We start from the raw sequence: 27,272 nt of genomic DNA, 5'->3' as shown, positions 1-27,272 counted from the left end.
GTAGCAAAAGCATTTATACTTACAGCCTTTCATCATTAAGTGAAGCCCACAAATCATCATTTGGAATGAAGAGTTTATTTGCAAATCAGACTTTAATCAGGTACATTCAGCAGACAGATTCTGAGTTCAACTGCTGCCAATAAAATAACAACTTAGCTTTTACAGTTCTACAACATCTGAGCCTTGTGTCTTGTTCTTTTCTACCGATTATTCTAGGCTGTAATGAATTTGGATCCATAGTTGGAAGCATGTTTTACATCTATCCTAAATGACCAAATGCTTTCTTTCATATTAGTTGTCTCAGGCCCAGATGCATCAACCAAACGTTAAAAAATAAGAAACGTAAAACGTAGCTTAACGATGTTTAAAAAACGAGGAATGCACTACAAAAACACTCCAGAAATGTTCGGATCGGTATTGCAAAGTAGGATGTATCACAGAATCGTTAAACCCGTCGTTAATCAGCGCCTAAAGCATGTGCAGAGCAGCCAAGTGTTATGCTGGAGAAGTCAAAACAAAAAAAACAACCAACAAACACATGTGTTTTGGGAGGGGGCAAAGGTGCTCGTCATGAGCATCCTGTATGGACGCCTTCCCCCCCCCCCCCCCCCCCCACTGCTCTCTACGTCAGAGGAGGGCAGGCTCAGGAAGAAAGAAGGGACGTCTGAGGAGGCCTTCTGACTCACCGATCAGCTGTTCTTGCCCATGCAGCAGAGGTAAGAGACGCTGCACTGGCCAGTAAGGCAAAGGGGGGGGTCGTTGGAGGGGGGTAGCGGCAGCCACGACCAAAGGGGGGGCAGCGGGGGCGGGCACGGGACCGGAGCATGGCAGGAGGCGGAGCTAGTGTGGGAGAATACACAGGAAGAGAGGAGGGCCAGCCCGGGGCTGCTAAAATTGGAGATTTTTCGTGCGAGGGGGGGGGAAGCGGAGAGCAGTGGGGGGGGGGCAAGGCGTCCATACGGGACGCTCATGACGAGCGCCCTTGCCCCCTCCCGATCCTTTTTTTGTTTGTTTCTTTTTTGATGCTGAGGGAGAGGGGAGCAGCAGCGACCTGGGGCGTCAATAAAGGACGCCCCTGACGCGTTTTCGACCGCCCCCCAGTTATTTTTTTTAATGGATTTTTGTAAACTTCTAGCAGACACACAGCCCTAATGAGAGGTACAGACTCTCGTTAGATTTCACGGTGTTTTCCTGCATTAAACGAATCGGAAAAGGTTAGTGCATGTCATTTCAATGGGATTTGTAGAAGAATTGCTTATCTGCATTCAGTTTTCGTTAGCTGCTACTGTCGTCGGAAAATAGGCTTTAGTGCATGGAAAGGATAGGAAATTCTTCCTTAAGGGCTCATTTAACGATGAAAAACGTTTAGTGCATCTGGGCCTCAGTGATTGCCTTTCCTTTACCTGGAGTGAGATAACTGTGTCATCCTCACAGGTAGTTTCTCTGTCCCTAGTGGGCTGACAATGTTTTTGTGCCTGGGGGCAATGGAGGGCTAAGTGACTTCTCCAGGGTCACAAGGAGCCACAATGGCATAAGTACATAAGTAATGCAACACTGGGAAAAGAGCAAGGGTCCATAGAGCCCAGCATCCTGTCCATGACAGCAGCCAATCCAGGCCAAGGGCACCTGGCAAGCTTCCCAAACGTACAAACATTCTATACATGTTATTCCTGGAATTTTGGATTTTTCCCAAGTCCATTTAGTAGCGGTTTATGGACTTGTCCTTTAGGAAACCGTCTAACCCCTTTTTAAACTCTGCCAAGCTAACCGCCTTCACCACATTCTCCAGCAATGAATTCCAGAGTTTAATTACGCGTTGGGTGGAGAAACACTTTCTCCGATTTGTTTTAAATTTACTACACTGTAGTTTCATCGCATGCCCCCTAGTCCTAGTATTTTTGGAAAGCGTGAACAGATGCTTCACATCCACCTGTTCCACTCCACTCATTATTTTATATACCTGTATCATGTCTCCCCCTCAGTCGTCTCTTCTCAAAGCTGAAAAGCCCTAGCCTCCTTAGTCTTTCTTCATAGGGAAGTCGTCCCATCCCCGCTATCATTTTAGTCGCCCTTCGCGGCACCTTTTCCAATTCTACTATATCTTTCTTGAGATGCGGCAACCAGAATTGAACACAATACTCAAGGTGCGGTCGCACCATGGAGCGATATAACGGCATTATAACATCCTCACACCTGTTTTCCATACCTTTCCTAATAATACCCAACATTCTATTTGCTTTCCGAGCCGCAGCAGCACACTAAGCAGAAGGTTTCAGTGTATTATCGACGACGACACCCAGATCCCTTTCTTGGTCCGTAGCTCCTAACAAGGAACCTTGCATGACGTAGCTATAATTCGGGTTCTTTTTTCCCACATGCATCACCTTGCACTTGCTCACATTAAACGTCATCTGCCATTTAGCCGCCTAGTCTCCCAGTCTCGTAAGGTCCTCTTGTAATTTTTCACAATCCTGTCGCCAGTTAACAACTTTGAATAACTTTCCTGCTTATAATCGAACGAGAAAAACGCCCAAGTTCCAACCTAAATCGGGAGATGGGCGTTTATCTCACAAAAACGATTAAAGCGGTATAATCGAAAGCCGATTTTGGACGTTTTCAACTGCACTCCGTCGCGGATGCGGACAAAGTTGATGGGGGCGTGTCAGAGGTGTGGCGAAGGCGGAACTGGGGCGTGGTTATCTGCCGAACAGAGATGGGCGCATTTCACAGATAATGGGACAAAAGTATGCGTTTTTAGCTAGAATTTAGGGCACTTTTCCTGGACCCTGTTTTTTCACGAATAAGGCCCCAAAAAGTGCCCTAAATGACCAGATGACCACTGGAGGGAATCGGGGATGACCTCCCCTGACTCCCCCAGTGGTCATAAACCCCCTCCCACCACAAAAAATGATGTTTCACAACTTTTTATTTTGACCCTCAAATGTCATACCCACCTCCCTGGCAGCAGTATGCAGGTCCCTGGAGCAGTTGTTAGGGGGTGCAGTGGACTTCAGGCAGGTGGACCCAGGCCCATCCCCCCCCTACCTGTTACAATTGTGCTGCTTAATGCTTAGTCGTCCAACCCCCCCCCGAACCCACTGTACCCACATGTAGGTGCCCCCCTTCACTCCTTAGGGCTATAGTAATGGTGTAGACTTGTGGGCAGTGGGTTTTGAGGGGGATTTGGGGGGCTCTACACACAAGGGAAGGGTGCTATGCACCTGGGAGCTCTTTTACCTTTTGTTCTGTTTTTGTAAAAGTGCCCCCTAGGGTGCCTGGTTGGTGTCCTGGCATGTTAGGGGGACCAGTGCACTACGACTCCTGGCCCCTCCCACGAACAAATGCCTTGGATTTATTCGTTTTTGAGCTGGGCGATTTCATTGTCCATTATCGCTGAAAAGCAAAAACGCCCAGCTCACAACTTGGCGAATAAAACATGGACGTCTAATTGTTTCGAAAATACGCTTGGGTCCGCCCCTTCACGGACCCGTTCTCGGAGATAAACGCCCATGGAGATAGGCGTTTCTGTTCGATTATGCCCCTCTTTGTGTCATCAGCAAATTTAATTACCTTGCTAGTTACATCCATCTCTAAATCATTTATAAATATATTGAAAAGCAGCGGTCCTAGCACACATAGGCGGTCGGTGGCCCAACTGTTTGGGGAGGCTAAAGGGGGCGGGGTTAGGGATGGGGCCAGGGGTGGAGCTTAAATCCATAATTGTCTGATCACACACAGAAAAAAAAAAATAAATGTCACAATTAATACCTTTTATTAAATTTAGATATTAGCTATGTATCATATGTCAAAGAATAAAGTGGTTGCTCAAAGCATATACTAACCACAATCGCTCAACTGCAAAACACTTTGTGCAAAAACACACTCAGAACCTTACTGTACCATAAATATTACACTGGGCAGAACTTAATATACCACCCATACGGAAAATGCAGACCGTCAACAATATGAAACAAGGGATCATAATATCACAATTCTCATGTAGAGCCACAAAACACCCTAATTCATGTTTAATGTGGGATAAAATGCCATAAATAAGTAAAAAATATAAACTTTTAATGATGAGCACCTGATTCTCAAAGTGGACATATTCCAAACACTATAATGAAAATAAAATGATCTTTTCTACCTTTGTTGTCTGGTGACTTTGTTTTTCTGATTGTGCTGACCCAGTATCCGATTCTGCTGCTATCTGTCCTCTTAACTCCGTTTCCAGGGCTTCCTTTCCATTTATTTCTTTACTTTCTGCCTTTCTTCTTCATTTCTTGTCCTACATCCCTAAGTAAAAGCTGGGTCCTCCGCAAACTTGACTGTCCAGTAGATCCAGCTTTTACCTATTTTCTTCATCCATGTGCAGTTTTTCTACTCTCTTCCTTTTCTGTCATCTCATCTCCTTCCTCACTCCTCCCTCCCCCTCCATGTCCAGCAACCCTCCTCTCCCCCCTCCCCTCCCCTCCATCCACCCATATCCAGCAACTCTCCTCTCCCCTGCCCTCTCCTCTCCCCTTCTTCCACCATGTCCAGCAACCCTCCTCTCCCCTTCCCTCCATCCAGCAACCCTCCTCTCCCCTTCTTCCACCATGTCCAGCAACCCTCCTCTCCCCTTCCCTCCATCCAGCAACCTCCTCTCCCCTTCTTCCACCATGTCCAGCAACCCTCCTCTCCCCTTCCCCTCCATCCAGCAACCTTCCTCTCCCCTTCCCTCCATCCAGCAACCTTCCTCTCCCCTTCTTCCACCATGTCCAGCAACCCTCCTCTCCCCTTCCCTTCATCCAGCAACCCTCCTCTCCCCTTCTTCCACCATGTCCAGCAACCCTCCTCTCCTCTTCTTCCACCATGTGCAGCAACCCTCCTCTCCTCTCCCGTCTGCCCTGTTTCCTTCCTGCCCCCCCTGCCCGCCCGCCGTACCTTTAAATATTATAGTTTTGCTGGAGTCGTGGGCAGCCGGCATTGAAGACATCGGCAGGCTTACGCCGGTTCCAGCAGCCTTCCCTTCCCTCGTTGCAAGTCGGATGATGGCTCCGCCCTCTTCTGACGTATTTCCTGTTTCTACGAGGGCGGAGCCATCATCTGACTTGCAACGAGGGAAGGGAAGGCTGCTGGAACCGGCGTAAGCCTGCCGATGTCTTCAATGCCGGCTGCCCACAACTCCAGCAAAACTATAATATTTAAAGGTACGGCGGGGGGCGGGGCAGTGGCGGGCTGGGGAAGCTTAGCCTCCCCAAGCCTCTTATACGGGGCGCCTATGCTAGCACAGACCCCTGAGGAACCCCACTAACTACCCTTCTCCATTGTGAATACTGCCCATTTAACCCCACTCTCTGTTTCCTATCCTTCAACCAGTTTTTAATCCACAATAGGACATTTCCTCCTATCCCATGACCCTCCAATTTCCTCTGTAGCCTTTCATGAGGTACCTTGTCAAATGCCTTTTGAAAATCCAGATACACAATATCAACCGGCTCCCCTTTGTCCACATGTTTGTTTACTCCTTCAAGGAATTGAAGTAAATTGGTCAGGGCCTGACCGTCAGGCAAGATTTCCCCACACAAAAGCCGTGCTGACTTGGTCTCAGTAATCCATGTCCTTGGATGTGCTCTGTAATTTTGTTTTTAATAATAGCCTCTACCATTTTCCCCGGCACCGAACTTGGTTCCCCGATTCCTATAGTGATAGCCACAGCTCACCCTCATACACTAAAGCAGAGATTTCTGAGCATCCCTGAGCTGCATGGCAGAGCCCCAAAGTGCCAGCCAGAGTTCACACTTGTTCACTGATGCTGGTATCCACGACTGTAGAAAAAGTGGTACAACAGTGCACTACAGTATTAGTTTCTGCTCACACCTATGCACCAACACAGACATACACATTGTAGAAAAAGTTGTGCAGCCATTCCTGCTCACACTCACTCTTTTACCTCTGCTCACACTCACCCTCCCCATTCTAGCTCACACCTTTCTACCTCTGCTCACAATCATCCTCCCAGCCCTGCTCACACTCACCTTTCTACCTCTGCTCACACTCACCCTTCTTCCTCTGCTCACAATCATCCTCCCAGCCCTGCTCACACTCACCTTTCTACCTCTGCTCATACTCACCCTCCTATAAGGAGGACACATTGATCCAGTCCGAGTTCTGCTTCCATTGAAAGCAATGGAAGTAAAACCCAGACTGGCTCAATCTGTCCTCCTTTTTCTGGAGCCATATGGTAAGGCTAGACTCCTACCTCTGCTCACAATCATCCTCTCATTCCTGCCTCTCTCTTGCTGCTCTAGGCCAGTGGCTAAAACCTGCTACACAGCAGCACACTTTTCATTCTCCTTGGACAGGACCTTGGCCAGAAAAAATGTTAGAAAGCAGATTAAAATACCTCCATATGGGTTTACTTAAGAAAACTTGCAGTCCAATTCCACACAGAAATGAAGCCAGGAAATGTGTACTGGCGGGGTCGGAGTTATTTAATTTATTGCCACTGAGCAAGGAGAAGTTTACAAATTTCCCATCTTCCCTTCCAGTAGGCAGAAATCCTGCAGCATTCCAGGCCAGACCTTTCCCTCCTGTTCTGCAAGACCCAAACATAAATCCCATAGTGCACAGAAAGGGATCTTAAAATCCAAGGTGGCCCCAAAATGACCCTAAGGACTTGGGGTGAGTTGGCAAGTGTGCAGGTGCTGTATTATCCCAGGCTGCCTGAACAGACCAGTCCAATCCAGATTTTGTGTCATGGAATGAAGGGACCTGTCGTTCTTAATTTTATCACTGAGCTCCCTAAGAAGTGTTTGTCTGTTTCAGACAAATTCAACTGATCTCAACAGTGATGAACAGCAATTAAACAAACTCCCTAAAAGGAATGAAGAAAAACACTAAGGACTAAAGCTAAAATAGCTCTTCCTTTTGTCAGTTCCTAGACTAGTCCGATGTGGTACCCACCAGGAGTAGCCCCCACGGTCTGGAATTTACTCCCAAAGGGGCTATGTATAACTTGAGACTACCTCTACTTCAGGAAGCAAGAGAAAGCCTGACTCTTCTCCCAAGCCTTTAATATATAGGGTGACTGTCTATACACTCATTGTGCACCTGGACTAGCTTGCTACACACACTGTAACTTAGATCAGTTCCTCATCTATTACTTATCTATACAAAGAACTTGCCATTAGTTTAACTAACCATCAAATTACCCCAACTGACTCTGTAAGTTATCCCAACCCCTTCCAATCCCCCCATCCCTTCCCAGGTATTCATAAGCAGCAATAGACCACGAGAAGCTTGGTTTGTTAAAGCCTCTCGCCTTCATCCTAATTTATGCGCAAGTCTATACGTAGATAACCTAATGGACTGCCATATTGCAGTAGAAATGTAATACATGTCTTGTTGGGCAGACTGGATGGACTGTACAGGTCTTTTTCTGCCGTCATTTACTATATGTTACAGAGGAACGTTGGGACTGAGTACTAAATTAGCTTGCCCTGGTTGTGAAGAACTAAGCGTCTGCACGATACCAGCAGCTTGCACAGCTTGCAAAAGATTAGAGTCCCTGCAACATCATCATTTTTCGGAGGGACACGAGTGCTTCCAAAACAAAGCTCTCACTTTTGGTAAAAATATTAGACATCGTTGCCCCCTCTGCTTTGAATCTACGTAGTTCCTTCTATTATTCAAGTAAGAAGAGGTCTTTACAAGTGTGGTTGGTCTTTGGTCTGTCCTAATTCATTGGATACAGAAATCTTTATTCATCCTGTCACAGGCAAGAATTATCAGATTAATCATCTGTGTAACTGTAATTCACAAAATGTCATTTATATTATTATGTGTCCATGAAAATTAATATTTGCATGGCAGAGCCAGTGGTGGGAGGCGGGGCTGGTGGTTGGGAGGCGGGGATAGTGCTGGGCAGACTTTATACGGTCTGTGCCAGAGCTGGTGGTGGGAGGCGGGACTGGTAGTTGGGAGGTGGGGATAGTGCTGGACAGACTTTATACGGTCTGTGCCAGAGCCGGTGGTGGGAGGCGGGGCTGGTGGTTGGGAGGTGGGGATAGTGCTGGACAGACTTTATACGGTCTGTGCCAGAGCCGGTGGTGGGAGGCGGGGCTGGTGGTTGGGAGGTGGGAATAGTGCTGGGCAGACTTTATACAGTCTGTGCCAGAGCTGGTGGTGGGAGGCGGGACTGGTAGTTGGGAGGTGGGGATAGTGCTGGGCAGACTTATACAGTCTGTGCCCTGAAGAGGACAGGTACAAATCAAGGTAGGGTATACTCAAAAAGTAGCACATATGAGTTGATCTTTTTGGGAGGACTGGATGGACCGTGCAGGTCTTTTTCTGCCATCATCTACTATGTACCACGCATCTTGTTCCAATCATGTATCTGCTCTTGGTCCCTCAGATATATGGTAAGACGTATTGTAGAAATTCTGTAGCATCATATCCATGTTAGTTGAATGTTCTAATGCTGCTTATTAGGTGTATCATTATTATCTCTGGTATTTGAATTCCAGTGCTGTTAATGTGTTATTTTTTATATTATTTCACGGTAGTTCTATTATTAGGTTTCAATTTACTTCAAGTTTACCTCGTTTATTATATTTATGTTTATTCTTGGTAATTTTACTATTGTTCTGCTGGTAACAAAATTGTAAGTTTTATGTTAAACTGAACCTTCATAAATCCCAATAAATAAACAAATAGTTGCTTTAAGCAGTGATTTCTGACATCTATGAATTTTACCTCCAAGCCACTCCCTGATGTGGCATTTAACCAGTCAATATTGGGATAAGTGAAATCAGCCCTTATTATACTGTTGCCAAATGTCCTGGCTTTTCTGATTTCTGTTAACATTCCTTCATCTGTCTGATCGTTCTGGCCTGGCCGAAGGTAGTACAGCCCTGTTCACATATTTATTTATTTAGACATTTATACCCCACATTATCCTGAACATACTCGAGTTCACAGTGGCTTACAATAAATAAAACAACAGACAAGATTTGCAATACTGTAACTAAGAACAGAGTAGCTCAAACAAGATACAAATGAAAACTAAACAAGAAACCATTGATGGCCAGTTACAATGTAACACACTCCATCAATGGGTAGAAAACTCCAAGAGGAAAGTTTTCAGACTTTCGCGAAATACCAAGTAATCAGGCTGACCCTTTCCATCACTTAGCAGTCTGCTATCTAAAGTCTGCGGAGTAAACCGACTTAGAACGCACTCTATTGCAATCTGGAAGATGAAGTCTAAGGTTGTCCCTAGAACCAGAGCTTATATTGCGTAGGGGAATAGTTATCAAGGGCTGCATGTAACCCAATGTCATGCCATATTCTTTAAATTTCTAGCCATACGTATTACATAAGTATGGCCATACTGGGAAAGACCAAAGATCCATCGAGCCCAGCATCCTGTTTCCAATAGTGGCCAATCCAGGTCACAAATACCTGGCAAGATCCCAAAAAGTACAAAACATTTTATACCGCATTATCCCAGAAATAGTGGATTTTCCCCAAGTCCATTTAATAACGGTCTATGGACTTTTCCTTTAGGAAGCCATCCAAACCTTTTTTAAACTCCACTAAGCTAACCACCTTTACCACATTCTCTGGCAACAAATTCCAGATTTTAATTATTATTATTAGCATTTGTATAGCGCTACCAGACGCACGCAGCGCTGAACATCTGACACAAAAAGACAGTCCCTGCACATAGAGCTTACAATCTAAATAATACAGACAGACAAGACGGTTGCGGGTGATGAAAAGTAATGGGTAATGAAGTAATAGGTGATAAAGAGTAATGGGTGAGAAGGAAGATAGAAAACAGAGAGTAGGGTTAAATAGTCAGTATTCTCAAAGGGTAGTTAGTGGGGTTCCCCAGGGGTCTGTGCTGGGACCGCTGCTTTTTAACATATTTATAAATGACCTAGAGATGGGAGTAACTAATAAGGTAATTAAATATGCTGATGACACAAAGATATTCAAAGTTGTTAAATCACAAGAGGATTGTGAAAAATTACAAGAGGACTTTACTTGACTGGGAGACTGGGCGTCTAAATGGCAGATGACGTTTAATGTGGGCAAGTGCAAAGTGATGCATGTGGGAAAGAGGAACCCAAACTAATGCAAGGTTCCACGCTAGAAGTCACTGACAAAAGAAAGGGATCTTGGCGTTGTTGTTGATGATACGTTGAAACCTTCTGCTCAGTGTGTTGCTGCGGCTAAGAAAGCAAATAAAAATGTTAGGTATTAGTAGGAAAGGAATGGAAAACAAAAATGAGGATGTTATAATGCCTTTGTATCGCTCCATGGTGCAACCGCACCTCGAATGTTGTGTTCAATTCTGGTCGCCGCACCTCAAAAAAGACATGGAGGGGCATAATCAACCAGAAACGCCTATCTCCATGGGCGTTTATCTCCGAGAATGGGTCCGTGAAGGGGCGGAGTGAACCGTATTTTCAAAAAAAAATAGACGCCCATGTGTTATTCGCCAAGGTGTGAGCTGGGCGTTTTTGCTTTTCAGCAATAATGGAAAATGAAATCGCCCAGCTCAAAAACGAATAAATCCAAGGCATTTGTTCGTGGGAGGGGCCAGGATTCATAGTGCACTGGTCCCCCCTCACATGCCAGGACACCAACCGGGCACCCTAGGGGGCACTTTTACAAAAACAAAAAAAAAGGTAAAAGAGCTCCCAGGTGCATAGCACCCTTCCCTTGTGTGTTGAGCCCCCCAAAATCCCCCTCAAAACCTACTGCCCACAAGTCTACACCATTACTATAGCCTAAGTGGTGAAGGGGGCACCTACATGTGGGTACAGTGAGTTTGGGGGGTTGGACGACTAAGCATTAAGCAGCACAATTGTAACAGGTAGGGGGGGGATGGGCCTGGGTCCACCTGCCTGACGTCCACTGCACCCCCTAACAACTGCTCCAGGGACCTGCATACTGCTGCTTGGGAGGAGGGTATGACATTTGAGGGTGAAAGTAAAAGTTGTGAAACATCATTTTTTTGTGGTGGGAGGGGGTTAGTGACCACTGGGGGAGTCAGGGGAGGTCATCCCCGACTCCTCTGGGGGTCATCTGGTCATTTAGGGCACTTTTTGGGGCCCTATTTGTGAAAAAACAGGGTCCAGGAAAAGTGCCCTAAATTCTAGCTACAAATGTATCCATTATCGGCGAAAGGCGCCCATCTCTGTTCGGGTGATAACCACGCCCCAGTTCCGCCTTCACCACGCCTCCGACACGCCCCCGTCAACTTTGTCCGCATCCACGACGGAGTGCAGTTGAAAGCGTCCAAAGTTCGGCTTTCGATTATACCGCTTTATTTGTTTTTGTGAGAAAAACGCCCATCTCCCGATTTAGGTCGGAACTTGGGCGTTTTTCTCGTTCGATTATAAGCAGGATAGTGGAATTAGAAAAGGTGCAGAGAAGGGCGACAAAGATGATACAGGGGATGGGCTGAAAAGGCTGGGGCTCTTCAGCATGGAGAAAAGGCGGCTGAGGGGAGATATGATAGAGGTCTATAAGATAATGAGTGGAATGGAACAGGTCGATATGGAGCGTCTGTTTACGCTTTTCAAAAATACTAGGACAAGGGGGCATGCGATGAAGGTGCAGTGTGGTAAATTTAAAACGAATCGGAGGAAATTTTTCTTCACTCAATGCGTAGCTGGAATTCACTGCCGGAAAAGGTGGTTAAGGCGGTTAACTTAGCGGACTTCAAAAAAAGTTTGGACGGCTGCCTGGAGGAAAGAGCCATAGAATGTAATTGAATGGATGAGGGAATAATACAGTATTTCTAAAATGGGCAGGACAAATTTCTTGTTCTTTTGGCCGCTGTCGGTGACAGGGTGCTGGGCTCGATGGACCCTTGGTCTGTCCCAGCATGGCGATGCTTATGTACTTATGTACATGCTCCTCCGATTATGAGGAAGAAAGAGGACTTGGGCTACATTTGACATGACTGCCATTAATATACGTGCTTCACTTTTGTTTAAATGTAGATGATTCAAGAAAGAAGCTAAAATTGAGAGTTAGGAGGAGGTTTTAACTTCTCTCTGTATTATTATACCACTTGCAGTACTACCTCTGTAGGGTATGTTATATTGTACCCATGCAATAAAATCAATGTGGGGAAAATTTAGGGTGTAATATGGCTGAGCAGAAACACAATTAGAATAAGGTACAAACGGAAGATCCTGAAGGTTCATATTGATGGAGACCCATCATGTTTTTTTTTCTGCACTTTGCTGTGTTACCTTAAAGAGCCTAGAGGGGAAGTTATCAAACTGTGCTAGGGCAATAACCCACATTATTTGCCCCTTAAAGTAGCTTACAGGGCACCAACGCAGTGTTATTTAAGTCAGCAAGGGGTATGCAGTAATGAAATGCAAGCATGCAAATCCATGTAAAGCAGCTCATAACTGTGTAAAACAATACCGAACCATGTGATTTGTATTGGGTGCACACTGCAAACTGCGATATAGCTGGGCTGTAACTTAAAGGGGCAATTGGAGCCCCTTCCCCAATCCCCTGATCAAGACTCCCATGCCCCTGATCATCAATCAGAAAAACCCCCTCCAACCACCATGAGCTTACTGGCACATTCCTGGTGGTTTAATGGGTCTCCAGACCCTTTCTGGTGCCTTATATGGAAACATGAGCCTCAGCAGTAGTACCACCAGACTACCACTAGGGACACCATATTGGCTGATGGTGCTAGCAAGGGCAGGAGTGATTGGGGATCACCAAGAAAGTGCTTGTAGGTCCACAGGGATTGGGGTGGGGCTTCTGATCAGTGAGAGAAGGGGATGGTGATCAGGGGGGGCCAGCTCTGATTGGCCCCTTTATAATGTGGCCCAGGATTATCAGGCCACGGCTTTGATGCCCAAGCTCTTGTGTCACTGGAATAACAAAAATTAGGATGCAGCTCTGAAGCACCGTTATTCATTTACCACAAGCAGTCAGCAGCCTATGGTGCGGAAAAGTCTGCCTTTGATAACTACCCCCCCTCCCCCCATGATTCCTTCAGTTGGAAGACTTTCTTCTAGTTATGTTTGGAATTTTTTGCATTTAGAAACATACAGTCAAATAATATACTTTTAAAGGAAAGGAAATATGTTTATCTCAGAAACCTGGGTGAAATGATTAAAAAATACACAGTCCACAAAACTATTTGGACATTTGGAGTCAGTGGTCACCTCTGGTATTTATAAAGTAAAGTCTGCATAACACCATCTCTGCCATGTTTTGGTCAGTGTCTTGTGAGCAGAATGAAGGCCTCAGTTGTATTATTTAGGACAATTAATAATTTTAGAAATTAAATATCTGTCCTAAGTTATGCAGAGAAGTTATTCATATTGCCACTATGTAGATAAGTTCTGGGACTGCTCACGCTCCGCCCTGGCAGTGTCCGCAGAGGGGGTCATTTCTAGAACTGGGCGTTTGCGATGTGATCTCATGGTGTTTGTGTTTCTGGTGTCAGGTCCTAAGGAAGAGGAGAAAAAGTGCTGGGAAACACAGCACTGGTCCGGCTGTCCTAACCAGCCAACTGGATTCCCTCTTCAGCTGGCGGACATGGAGATTTCTGTTCCACCCAGCTGGTTCCATTCTGTCCCTCTCTCCCTAAATTGTTGCGCCCTGGGTAACGGCCAGTGTTGGAGTAGTGGTAGGGCCAGACCTGTATATAAAACACTCCTGTTCCCATTCATTGTACCCTGAAGCTACAAAAGCCAGCTTAAACTCTGAGGCCAGAGTGAAAATTCACAAGTGCTTCCTTCAATCCCTATCAATCTACTAAGTAAATGTTTTGCCAGAGCAGATTTGTGATAGTTTGATTCTTGTTTGGAGGTTATTGAAGATAAAATGACTCAACTGATACCTTAAGTGAAAGAGACTGCATCCTGGTTAGTCAACTTTGACGCAAAATGGAGGGAAAGGAGACTCAGTAAAAGAGGCAGCTCAGAAGATGAAAATGCTTATAAATTCCAGCTTTAGAAGCGACATCTGAGCAGCCTGGAATGGTGTAAGGATGAATAGTGTAAATATAGCCAGCAAACTGAACAATTCACCAGAGAACTACATCTGGACAGAGTCCATTTTCCCATGCACAGGGGATCTCACTCATTCCCAGAAGGAGCCCAGCCTGCTGTAATGGACTTACTGTCTGCTGACAATGGAGCAAGCATGGTACAGTGGGAGCCGAGTGTGGAGCTCAATAACACTGGCCGTCACAAGAAGGAGAATGTCTCTCATTCAAAAGTCCTGATTTGGGGCTTCTGGCCCTGAAAGGTCCTTCACTTGCTTGCTAGTGGCTCTCTAACCTGCTGGAGGCCAGAAGGTGATCCTGGGTAATCCTGTCATAAGCTCCAGGAGAAATCTGTCAGGAGGAAAACACCCAGAGGATAAAGATCTGCTTGTCCTGTGCAGGGAGACACTTCAAAGAAGCTTTACCAGGCCTGCTACAATCCCCTGGTACTGCAGAGTTAAACAATGATAACTTTTTAATAATTGTGGCCATCTCCTTCCGCTTCTCGCTTAAGGGTACAACATCCCTGCCTACAGCCTCTCTGTCTACACAGATGTCTTATACTTACGAACGACCTCCTTTTAGGATACCGCTCCCCTTACTTCAGCGTAATCTGCAGGTACTGCAATCGTAAGTTTGCAGACTATGTTAAAATAAATGTTAATAAATAAAAGGGGAAAAAATATGATACAAATTTATTAGACTACCGTAAACACATTTTTGACTGCTTCTCCGGAGCTAAACTCCCATCCTCAGGTGAGAAGAGTATGAGAAGAAGATAATAATATTATAAAACGTAAGTGAAACATTAAAGCATCCAGTGACAGAATCAAGGGGAAAGGTAGAGGGTTATAAACAGGGAAAGATGGATGGGGTGATCGGAGGGTACTACTACTACTATTTAGCATTTCTATAGTGCTACAAGGCGTACGCTGCGCTGCACAAACATAGAAGAAAGACAGTCCCTGCTCAAAGAGCTTACAATCTAATAGACAAAAAATAAATAAAGTAAGCAAATCAAATCAATTAATGTGAACGGGAAGGAAGAGAGGAGGGTAGGTGGAGGCGAGTGGTTACAAGTGGTTACGAGTCAAAAGCAATGTTAAAGAGGTGGGCTTTCAGTCTAGATTTAAAGGTGGCCAAGGATGGGGCAAGACATAGGGGCTCAGGAAGTTTATTCCAGGCTTAGGGTACAGCGAGACAGAAGGCGCGAAGTCTGGAGTTGGCAGTAGTGGAGAAGGGAACAGATAAGAAGGATTTATCCATGGAGCGGAGTGCACGGAAAGGGGTGTAGGGAAGGACGAGTGTGGAGAGATATTGGGGAGCAGCAGAGTGAGTACATTTATAGGTTAGTAGAAGAAGCTTGAACAGGATGCGAAAACAGATAGGGAGCCAGTGAAGGGTCTTGAGGAGAGGGGTAGTATGAGTAAAGCGACCCTGGCGGAAGACGAGACGGGCAGCAGAGTTTTGAATCGACTGGAGAGGGGACTAAGTGGGAGGCCAGCAAGAAGCAGATTGCAGTAGTCTAAACGAGAGGTGACAAGGGTGTGGATGAGGGTTTTGGTAGAGTGCTCAGAAAGAAAGGGGCGGATTTTACGGATGTTGTAAAGAAAGAAACGACAGGTCTTGGCAATCTGCTGGATATGAGCAGAGAAGGAGAGAGAAGAGTCAAAGATGACCCCAAGGTTTCGAGCTGAGGAGACAGGGAGAATGAGGAGAGCCATCAACAGAAATAGAAAACGGGGGGAGTAGGGAGGTGGGTTTGGGGGGAAAAATGAAAAGCTTGGTTTTGGTCATATTTAATTTCAGGTGGCATTGAGACATCCAGACAGCAATGTCAGACAAGCATGCTGAAACTTTGGTTTGGATGCAAGGTGAGATATCAGGGGTAGAAAGGTAGATTTGGGAGTCATCAGCATAGAGATGGTAGGAAAAGCCATGGAATGAGATTAATGAACCAAGGGAAGAAGTGTAGATAGAAAAGAGGAGGGGACCAAGAACAGAACGCTGAGGTACGCCGACAGGCAGAGGGATAGAAGAGGATCCACCAGAGTGAATTGTTCAGTTTGCTGGCTATATTTACACTATTCATCCTTACACCATTCTAGGCTGCTCAGATGTCGCTTCTAAACCTGGAATTTATAAGCATTTTCATCTTCTGAGCTGCCTCTTTTACTGAGTCTCCTTTCCCTCCATTTTGCGTCAAAGTTGGCTAACCAGGATGCAGTCTCTTTCACTGAAGGTATCAGTTGAGTCATTTTATCTTCAATAACCTCCAAACAAGAATCAAACTATCACAGATCTGCTCTGGCAAAACATTTACTTAGTAGATTGATAGGGATTGAAGGAAGCACTTGTGAATTTTCACTCTGGCCTCAGAGTTTAAGCTGGCTTTTGTAGCTTCAGGTGCGGAGGGAGAGGTAGGAAGAGAACCAGGAAAGGACAGAGCCCTGGAATCCAAGTGAGGACAGGGTATCGAGAAGTATGCTGTGATCGACAGTGTCAAAAGCAGCGGAAAGATCAAGAAGAATGAGGATGGAATATTGGCCTCTGGATTTAGCCAGTAATGGGTCATTGGAGACTTTAGTAAACAAAGCAGTTTCATTTTACAATTTATAATATATAGAAAATCCAGATCTTTGTTGAGGGATGTCCTGGCTGGTAGGTGTCAAAATATTATTTTTCATTTTAATTTCAAACAAATGCATAAGGAAAGGCAAGTCAAATGCAAAGCACTGATAAGGAAAGCAAAGAGAGAATATAAAAAAGATTGTGTTGAAGGCAAAAACATACAATGAAAACCTTTTTAGATGTATTAGAACCAAGAAGCCATTAAAAGAATCAGTTGGACCACTAAATGACTGAGGGGTAAAAGGGGCACTCAGGGAAGACAAGGCCATTCTTTGCTGCAGTCTTCACCAAGAATGATGCAGGGAAGATACCAGTGCCAGAAATGGTATTCAATGGATGAGTCAGAGGAACTAAAACAATCTCTGTAAACCTGGAAGATGTAATGGTGCAATTTAATAAAGTAAAACAGACATTTTCAGTGGGGATATCCTGAAAACTCCAACTGGCTGAGTGTGCTCCTAGGACTGCGTTGAAAACCCCTGAATTAAGGAGTAGCAAATCACCTAGACCAGATGGTACACATCCAAGAGTACAGATAGAACTAAATATGGAACTTGCAAAGCTACTGTTAGTAATATGCATTTATCTTTAAAATCAAGTGTGGCACCAGAAGACTGGAGGGTGGCAAATATAATGCCAATTTTTAAAAAGGGTACCAGAGGTGACCTGGAAAATTACAGACCAGTGAGCCTGATGTTGGTGCAGGGCAAAATGGTAGAGGACTATTATAAAGAATAAAATTACAGAGCATATTGAAAAGCATGGATTAATGAGACAAAGCCAACACGGATTTAGTGAAGGGAGGTAATTAAATTTGCTGATGACACAAAGTTATTCAAAGTCGTTAAATCGCAGGAGGATAGTGAAAAATTACAAGAGGACCTTACGAGACCGGGAGTCTAAATGGCAGATGATGTTTAATGTGAGCAAGTGCAAAGTGATACATGTGGGAAAGAGGAACCCGAATTATAGCTACGTCATGCAAGGTTCCACGTTAGGAGTCACGTACCAAGAAAGGGATCTAGGTGTCGTCGTTGATGATACGTTGAAACCTTCTGCTCAGTCTGCTGCTGCGGCTAATAGAGTGTTAGGTATTATTAGAAAAGGAATGGAAAACAAAAATGAGGACGTTATAATTCTTCAATGTAATAAATGACTGCTTCTTGGAACAACTGGTCCAAGAACTGACAAGAGGGGGAGCTATTTTAGATCTAGTCCTTAGAGAAATGGAGGGTATGGTACGAGACGTAACGGTGTTGGATCCGCTGGGAAACAGTGAAAATAGCATGATCAAATTTGAGCTGATAATCTGGAGTGTAGGTCACTCAAGAAATCCACTGTAGCAGCATTTAATTTTTGAAAGGATGACTATGACAACATGAGGAAATGGTTAAAAAGACGCTGAGAGGGGTTGGACTTGAAATCAGGCATGGACATTGTTTAAAAACACCATCGTGGAAGCCCAAACCAGATATATTCCACATATTAACAAAGGTGGAAAGAAGAGCAAACGACAGCCAGAACGGCTAAAAGGTGAAATCAAAAAGGCTAAAAGGTGAAATCAAAAAGGCTATTAGAGCCAAAAGAGCATCCTTCAAAGAATGGAAAAAGAATCCAAATGAAGAAAAGAATAAGCACTGGCAAGTTAGATGCAAAGCGTTGATAAGAAGGCTAAAAGATTATGAAGAAAATCTTGCCATGGAGAGAAAAACACATAGTAGCACCTTTTTAGGTATATCAGAAGCAGAAAGCCTATGAGGGAATCTGCGGGACAGTTAGATCACAAAGGAACAAAAGCGGCGCTCCGGGAGGACAAGGCCAGAGAGATTGAAGGAATTCTTTGCTTCAATCTTTACGGAAGATCTAAGAGATCTACCTGTACCTATAATGGTTTTCAGGGGTGACAATGTAGAGGAACTGAAAGAAATATCGGTGAACCTGGAAGATGTAATGAGCCAAACTGACAAGTTAAAGAGTGATAAATCACCTGGACCGGATGGCAAACACCCCAGGGTACTGAAAGAACTCAAACATTAAATTGCTAATCTGTTGTTAGTGATCTGTAAACTGTCATTAAAATCAATATAAAATAACTAGTCGTTGAGCCCGTGAAAACGGGCTACTTTTGGAATGGGGGGGGGTTTCCGAGCCCCCCCCGAAGTCGGCGCCGCTCCGCCCCGCCTCCCCCGGAGTCGCCGCCACCGCCCCTCCACCCGGCCCGAGTGGCACTGTAAACTTACATCAGCACACAGCAGCAGGCACATCAGCAAAGCTGCCGTCAGGGCGGGCTTCCTTCTCTACCTGTGTCCCGCCCTCATGTGACGTAACGTCAGCGAGGGCAGGACAAAGGCAGAGAAGGAAGCCTGACGGCAGCTTGGCTGATGTGCCTGCTGCTGCGTGGTGATGTAAGTTCACTGTGCTCAGGCCAGATGGAGGGGCGGCGGTGACTCCGGGGGAGGGGGGAGGGGGAGCGGTTCCGACGTCTGCAGCATGCCAGTAGAGACTTCCCTCTCTGTCCTGTCCCCGTCATCACGTATTGACGCGGGGGGCGGGGCAGAGAGGGAAGTCTCTACTGCGCATTTGCGAGTGAGTATGGTCACTCGCCATTTATATGTTTGATGAGTGGAGTGGAAGGAGTAGATGTGAAGCATCTGTTTACGCTTTCCAAAAATACTAGGACTAGGTGGCATGCGATGAAGCTACAAAGTAGTAAAATTAAAACAAATCAGAGAAAATTTTTCTTCACTCAATGTGTAATTAAACTCTGGAATTCGTTGCCAGAGAATGTGGTAAAGGCGGTAAGCTTAGCAGAGTTTTAAAAAAAAGGTTTGGATGGTTTCCTAAAGGAAAAGTCCATAGACCATTATTAAACGGACTTGGGGAAAATCCCACTACTTCTGGGATAAGCAGTATAAAATGTTTTGTACTTTTTGGGATCTTGCCAGGTATTTGTGACCTGGATTGGCCACTGTTGGAAACAGGATGCTGAGCTTGATGGACCTTTGATCTTTCCCAGTATGGCAATACTTATGTACTTATGACTCAGACATAAGGTAGTCCATTAATCAAATACCAGTGAAACACAAACAGTTATGATTAGAGAACATGAGTGAAAAAAGAGAGGGTTCAAAGTACACCAAAAAAAGCCAAACAAAAAGCACAATGGGTCTCCAGGACAGGACAGAAGTGAACTTTATTATAGAGACCCGACAAGGGCCATGTTTCGGCGGCCAAGCGCTTGCATCACGGGTCACATAAAAACAGAATGATGATGATTTGTGAAGCAGAACCACCGCTGGTACTTCGAAATGTCTCCTAGATACTCATCCAAACAATCACAGATAAAATCCTGCCAAAATGCTCCAATTAAAAGTGCTTCTTCTTTCTATCGCACAGGCCTCGGTCCTGTACTCCAAAAGCGATATCTGAAATAGTTTGGTGGTCTTTTCAGATTTCGCTTTTGGAGTCCAGGACCGAGGTCTGTCAAATAGGATTTTATCTAACGATGATTGTTTGGATCAGTATCTAAGAGACATTTCGAAGTAGCAACAGTGGTGCTGCTGACCAAATCATCATCATTCTGTTTCTTTGCGACCCCTGACGCAGGCGCTTGGACACTGAAACATGGTCCGTGTTGGGTCTCCATAATAAAGTTCACCTCTGTCCTGTTCCTGGAGGTCCGTTTGTGCTTTTTGTTTTGATTAAAGGACATGAGACATAACATTAGCAAGAGCTTGTCAATTAAAGGTAAAGCTAGGAATTGAAATGATGACTTCACTAGCTGTCACTCTCGTCCACGCTCTCATTACCTCTCATCTCGACTACTGCAACTTACTCCTCACTGGCCTCCCACTCAGCCATCTATCCCCCCTTCAATCCATTCAGAACGCTGCCGCACGTCTTATATTCCGCCAGAACCGATATACTCATATCACCCCTCTCCTCAAGTCACTTCACTGGCGTCCGATCAGATACCGAATACAGTTCAAGCTTCTACTCCTTACCTACAAATGCACTCACTCTGCTGCTCCTCACTACCTCTCTACCCTCATCTCCCCCTACGTTCCTGCCCGTAACCTCCGCTCACATGACAAATCCCTCCTCTCAGTACCCTCCTCCACCACTGCCAACTCCAGGCTCCGCTCATTTTGCCTTGCCTCACCCTATGCCTGGAACAGTCTTCTTGAATCCCTACGCCAAGCCCCCTCCCTACCCATCTTCAAATCCTTGCTTAAAGCTCACCTCTTCAATGCTGCTTTCGGAACCTAACCTTTCGAACACATAGGTTGCCCCAATCTGTCTGACCTATCTGATTAACTGTACATTTGTCTTTTTAGATTGTAAGCTCTTCGAGCAGGGACTGTCCCTCTATGTTAAATTGTACAGCGCTGCATAACCCTAGTAGCGCTTTAGAAATATTAAGTAGTAGTAGTAGTAGTAATGTATCAATAAACAAACAAAAAGAAAAAAAATCAAAACTAGAATTATGATTTGAAATACATTGTTTAAAAATAATTTACTCAAAATTTGTTCCTTCCCCCTGCTTCGCAGATAGCTCAGGGGGATCCCCTTCCCCACTCTTTCTAGCTGTTGGGCTATTTTTGATGCTCATTCAAAAAGAAATTTGCATACAGCAGGTCCCTCTTTAGAGGGAAGACCGAAAACTTTCAAAGCAGTGTACACTCAGGTACAGTGGGTGTTTTTTCTGTTCCTGGAGGGTCACAACCTGAGTTTGTACCTGAGATAATGGAGGGTTAAGTGACTTGCCCAAGATCACAAGCAGAGGCAGTGGGATTTGAATTCGGCTCCCCTGGTTCTCAGCCGCCCCCTGCTCTAACCGCTAGGCAACTCCTCCACTTTTTGGGTTTATTTATTTGTGACATTTATATCCCAAACAAGTTTGAGTTCAATGTGGCTTAAAATAAACAGTATAAGATACATAACAAAGAATAATGCATAAGAAAGTAATTTGTTGTAAGAATCCAATTGTACAATACAATATCATAAACATACAGGGAAAACTATGGATATTAACATTTAGAAATCTGTTTGAATGAGAAATTGTACATGAAGCAAAGAGAAAGTTAATGGTAAATAAGTAATAACCAAGTCAGGTATAATTAATTGTTTGAGATACGGTTGTTCTTTGTGAGGGTTTGTTTGAATAGGATTCCTTTTGGGGTGGGGGTGTGAGGTGTCTGTTGCACTAAATTCCCTGTTTAGGGCTACGGGGAGAAATTGGAGAAATGTGGACTTATATTTTTTTTTTGTGGATTTATATTTTTGAGTTTTGTGTGGTACTGAGGGGTTTAAGATTTATGATACTTGGTTGGGCTGCTTTATTGTGTTTTCTCTGCTCTTATCACAGTTTAAAGCAGTTTCTTGGAATGTCAATGGTCTAAATCATTCTATCAAGAGAAAAAAAAAAGATTTTGAATCATTTTCAGTTGGAGAAAGGATCTGTTTTGATGCTTCAAAAGCCCGTCTGTCAATGCCAGATTCACGCTAGGATGTCTGGAGAGGCTTCAGCAGTTAAGAAGAAAAAGGGAGCTTTAGTACAAGTTACAGGTAATAAATAGAAACAAACCAGAGAAAAGAAAATAAGATGATACCTTTTTTATTGGACTAACTTAATACATGTTTTGATTAGCTTTGGATCAGAAATACTATTTACAAAAAGTCTCAGGCTCAGATGCTAATGACAGATGGGCTTTAGCTGAAGTCTGATTGATCAGCACAAACACCTCTTTCTGTGAATTTACAACTAACACAAGATTCGCCTCAGTTTATCCGGGAGATCAATGAGGAGGAAGATATTTGGTCCCAGGAAATTAGATCATCATAATCCACTGGTCTCCTTTAATCTAAGGTTTACCTTGCACACTGGACGCCTTTTGAATGTGGAAAACCGGATTCCAGCATCTGTTTGCACTGCCATAAAAGCAGCAGGAGACCTATCACATATGATTTATGAGTGCAATAACCCTTCTGGGAAGAGATTTGGTTTTGCATTCAAGATACACTCTGGATTACACAGGGATTGAGGTTGGTTAATGCAATTTTCCAATCACTTGCAGTCCAGTCAGACTTGGAGGATACAAGGAGGCTCATTTTCAAAACGCTTAGACTTACAAAGTGACGTGGAGGGACTTTTTCGATATGACATCTAAGTCTGACTTTGGACAGTTTGCACAAAATGTCCTCAATAGAAATCAAACAAAATAAAACATGGAAAAGAAAATAAGATGATACCTTTTTTATTGGACATAACTTAATACATTTCTTGATTAAGGTTGCCCTTCTTCGTCAGATCGGAAATAAGCAAATGTAGTTGTTAGTATCGACTAACACATTTGCTTATTTCCGATCTGATGAAGAAGGGCAACCTTCGAAAGCTAATCAAGAAATGTATTAAGTTATGTCCAATAAAAAGGTATCATCCTATTTTCTTTTCCATGTTTTATTTTGTTTGAATTCTACTGATAACCTTTAAAAGTGGACTAACACGGCTACCACATCTCTCTACACAAAAATGTCCAAAATCCAAATAGGAAAGAAGATCATTTTCAAAAAAGAAAAATGGTCTTATCTTTTTTTCCGAAAATACTGTTTCGAACAAGGTTTTGTGATTTGGATGTTTTGGTTTTTTGGTCCATTTAAAAAAAAAACCCTGAATAAGTGCAAAATGTAGAGATCCTTTCCATTGGGATGCAGGAGGAGCCAGCAAATTTAGTAGACTGGTCCCCCAGACATCCCAGGAGAGCAATGGGGAACCCTAGAGGGTATTTCTGTGCACTTCATGAAAATACTCCCAGGTGCACATCTCGCCTTTGCTCTCTTATCTTATGCCCTGAGCCCTCCAAAACACACCGTCCCCCATTGTACACCAGTACAATAGCCCTTATGGGTGAAGGCAGGGGCACCTATATATGAGTACAGTAGGGTTTTGCTGAGCTTGGGAGGGGTCACAGAGTCTACCACAAGTATGATGGTAGAGGGAGATATGGACCTGGGTCCCACACTGTCTACTGCACCAACCACTCCACTACTCCAGGGACCTGCATTCTGCTCTCATAGACCTGATTTTAACATCTGAGGCTGGAAGGTCACATTTTTGGTGGGGTCAGTGACCATTGGGGGGGTATTGGGGGGTCACCCTTGATTCCCTCCAATGGTCTTCAGGTCATTTTGGGCACCATTTTGTGCTTTATTTGTTCTGAAAACAGGTCTAGACCAAAACATCTTAGATTGAGTCCTGGACATTTTGTTTCATTATGGCTGTAAAATGCCCAAGTGTTAGGCATAACCTAATCCCACCTTCAAAATGTCCCTGACACCCCCCTTGTGATTTGGATGCACTTCAGATGAATTGCATAGATAAATGTCTGCAAAATTTGGTTGGACGTTTTGAGAAGGAAAACGTCCAAATTGGGCTTTATGACACTTTTTGAATGTTGTTCTCTTTTGAAAATAAGCACCATAATAACGTACGGAACTTTGTAAGTCTGCTTTGAAAATGAGCCTCTTAGTAAAATTTATTAGATTCTCTAATGGCTTTAGCATTGCAAATGATGTTGTCTAACTGGGGGAAACATTAAGTAAGATCTTTAGGTGAGATACGAACTGGAGGCTGCAGAGACTTGAACAGACACATTGAAGTACTTCAAAGATGGAAACCGGGAACGGGATTACTTAGCAGATGCAGCGGAAGACATTCTGAGATGATATTTGTGTGACGACTACTGTAATCTGCCTAAGTGATCGCAGCTAGGTTCAGACGCACAAATGCAGACACATTAGAATTTATAATGGCACTCAGATACCCTTACAGAACTGGCATTCAGCACATGGCTCCAGCACGCCTAAGTAGAGGCAACCAGATGTAGTACTGACCCCATATGGCTTTGGTTTTTAAAAGTTAATAAACTATTCATGGAGATAGTGGTGGATACTTGGAATGCCCTCCCGCGGGAGGTGGTGGAGATGAAAACGGTAACGGAATTCAAACATGCGTGGGATAAACATAAAGGAATCCTGTTCAGAAGGAATGGATCCTCAGAAGCTTAGCGGAGATTGGGTGACAGCACCGGTGGTGGGAGGCGGGGCTAGTGGTTGGGAGGCGGGGCTAGTGCTGGGCAGACTTCTACGGTCTGTGCCCTGAAAATGTCAGATACAAATCAAGGTCAGGTATACACATAAAGTAGCACATATGAGTTTATCTTGTTGGGCAGACAGGATGGACCATACAGGTCTTTTTCTGCCGTCACCTACTATGTTACTATGTATTCGAACTACAAAGAAAAAGAAAATTCCCCAGGGAACATATACCCCATCATCTGTATCTGCCATTTAATATCTGTAAATCTCACCGCTTATTTTGTGCGCATGCAGACACGTTTCATGAGCTGTGCGTGTAAACTCTAACCCCGCACTTCAATGCCTCACCTCAGTTTCATGAAACTTCTACACAGATTTGATGCTTTTATATTTCTACTTCTCTTTTAAATGCAGATATTCTTATAAATTACTTTCATAAATGTCTATATTCTGAACGTTTACCTGCTTAAAACGATGTTTTAGCCAGGTAAATTTCTAGGCTTAAAAACTGGGTCCTGCTGCTGAGCCTAATTTGCTAAGTGAAATTTACAAGCAGCAAAAATTTATCCAGGTTACAAAAAAGGACATTATATAGTTAATAAATCTCAATGAATAAATAAAATAAAGAGAATGGTATAATGTCTAATGAGGATGGAAAAAGAGAAAGAAAAGAGGAGGATGTAGTGATCACAGACAAGAGAGAGGAGAAAGAAAAGGATGCGGTGACTAGTGAACAGAGAGGGACGGAAAGAGAAAGATACAGTGACCAGCGAGGGGTGAGGAGGGAAAAGAAAGAAAAGAAAGATGTAGTGACCACTAGAAGAGCAGAACAGAAAGAGGGCACAGTAACCAGTGAGGAGACAGGGACAGAAAGAGAAGGAAGGATGTAGTGACCATTGGAGAGGCAGAAGGAATTGAAATGCAGAAGGAGGAATTTAAAGAGAGAAAGTCAAAACTGCCTATAGTGACCTTCACGGATCAGCAGGACCTTTCTAAGCTGTGCATCAGCAGAGTTAATAAACACAGATTCATATCTTGACCTAGAGACCCTAAAGTAACAAGAGAGTGGAATAAACAGCTCCCCAAACACCTGACTTTCCCTCAGTCCACATCAGCAGATAATATGTAGAAGCACAGAGGGGAAATGTGGACAAAGGAACAGTAGCATGTAGAGAAACCTGTCACAGAGAAATGGCAGGACCCCTGCCACGGACAGACCCAATTCAGAACATACAGCAGGAACCCTGCAACTGACAGACCCAATTCAGGACAGACAGCAGGACCCATGTCACGGACAGACCTGTTCCAGGACAGACAGCAGGACCCCTGCAACTGACAGACCCAATTCAGGACAGACAGCAGGACCCCTGCAACTGACAGACCCAATTCAGGACAGACAGCAGGACCCCTGCAACTGACAGACCCAATTCAGGACAGACAGCAGGACCCATGTCACGGACAGACCCTGTTCCAGGACAGACAGCAGGACCCTGTCCTGGCTCAGAAACCTTCACCTTTGTGTGGAGGATGGGAGTGCTCCTTGTGGGTATCCTCGCTTCCCCCCAGTGTGACCACCACCAGCAGCAGTAGTATTCCAGCTAGTAAGCAGCTGCAGGCAGAGTTTTCCATCTTCCTGCCAAAGTAATCACAGCTGACTGTATCTCTCTCCGGGTGCCTGAGCAGCACTTGCTGAGCTCTGAGCTTCTCCAGCTCTACGTGACCCTGTGGGTGTGCCAGAGAAAGGAGGCGAGTATATCGCACAGCAAGTGACTCACAGAAGGTTTACCTTTTATAGATATGGAAGGCAAAGTCCCAGCAGTAGTAGGTGAAGGGCAGACAAATCTCAGACAAAGCACAGGGAAACTAGCGACCGATGAGAAAGGCTGGACGTGCCAGTCCGGTCACATCATCACAACAGCAGAGTCCAAGAAAGAGTCGCAGCATCCAGCACAGGCAGGTGCAGAGGCAGTGTTCCCTTTAGCCAGTCATAGAGAGAGTGGGAGAAAGTTCATCCTTCAGGGTCTCTAACTGCCCAAGTTCACAGATTCATGGGAATCATCTGACCAGACCTGCCAGGTCCCAAAATCCAGACCGACACCACCACTGCGATTCGCACAAGCCCCATCCTCACCTCCCTAGCCTGGACCTGAACCTCTGGGTCAGTGGTACCGAGAGGCAGGTAGTTGCATGGCCAGAGTGGATAGTACTGGGCTGGGTGAGCAGCGAGGAGAGTGGGGAACTTCTGGCATATTCTGAAGATGGACATACGACACAAGAAAGCATCAAACTGAAAAGAAATAAATGAGTGAAAAAAGATTCAGCAAAATGTGTCAGATAAGAAGCAAACAGGCCAAGAAAATTCAGACAGCGACCACCCAACGCAGGTAAAAGGCAGCACTGAGCCCTAAACACCAATAAACCTCCTATAGGGAAAACAGAACCAACTGGACCAAAGTCGATCCCACTCACTAGCTGAATGCCTCACCTTGGTCACACACACACAAAACATAGACCC

The 27,272-nt window shown here is 44.6% G+C and overlaps 1 protein-coding gene across 1 annotated transcript in view; it reads right to left on the bottom strand.

Annotated features, from left to right (window-relative positions):
- The window catches only part of CA9 (carbonic anhydrase 9), a 230,676-nt gene extending 204,189 nt beyond the window's left edge, over positions 1-26,487 (bottom strand). The window contains exon 1 of the mRNA XM_030192759.1: positions 26,272-26,487. Within this exon, the coding sequence (XP_030048619.1) occupies positions 26,272-26,386 (115 nt within the window). The 5' untranslated portion in view covers positions 26,387-26,487. The remainder of the gene's footprint in view (positions 1-26,271) is intronic.
- Between the last annotated feature and the right edge of the window lie 785 nt (positions 26,488-27,272).

The sequence above is a fragment of the Microcaecilia unicolor genome, chromosome 2 (assembly GCF_901765095.1).
Source record: "Microcaecilia unicolor chromosome 2, aMicUni1.1, whole genome shotgun sequence".
In the NCBI taxonomy this organism is placed as follows: domain Eukaryota; kingdom Metazoa; phylum Chordata; class Amphibia; order Gymnophiona; family Siphonopidae; genus Microcaecilia; species Microcaecilia unicolor.
The sequence above is the reverse complement of the archived record's forward strand: the minus strand, read 5'-3'. Positions and strand labels throughout refer to the sequence as shown.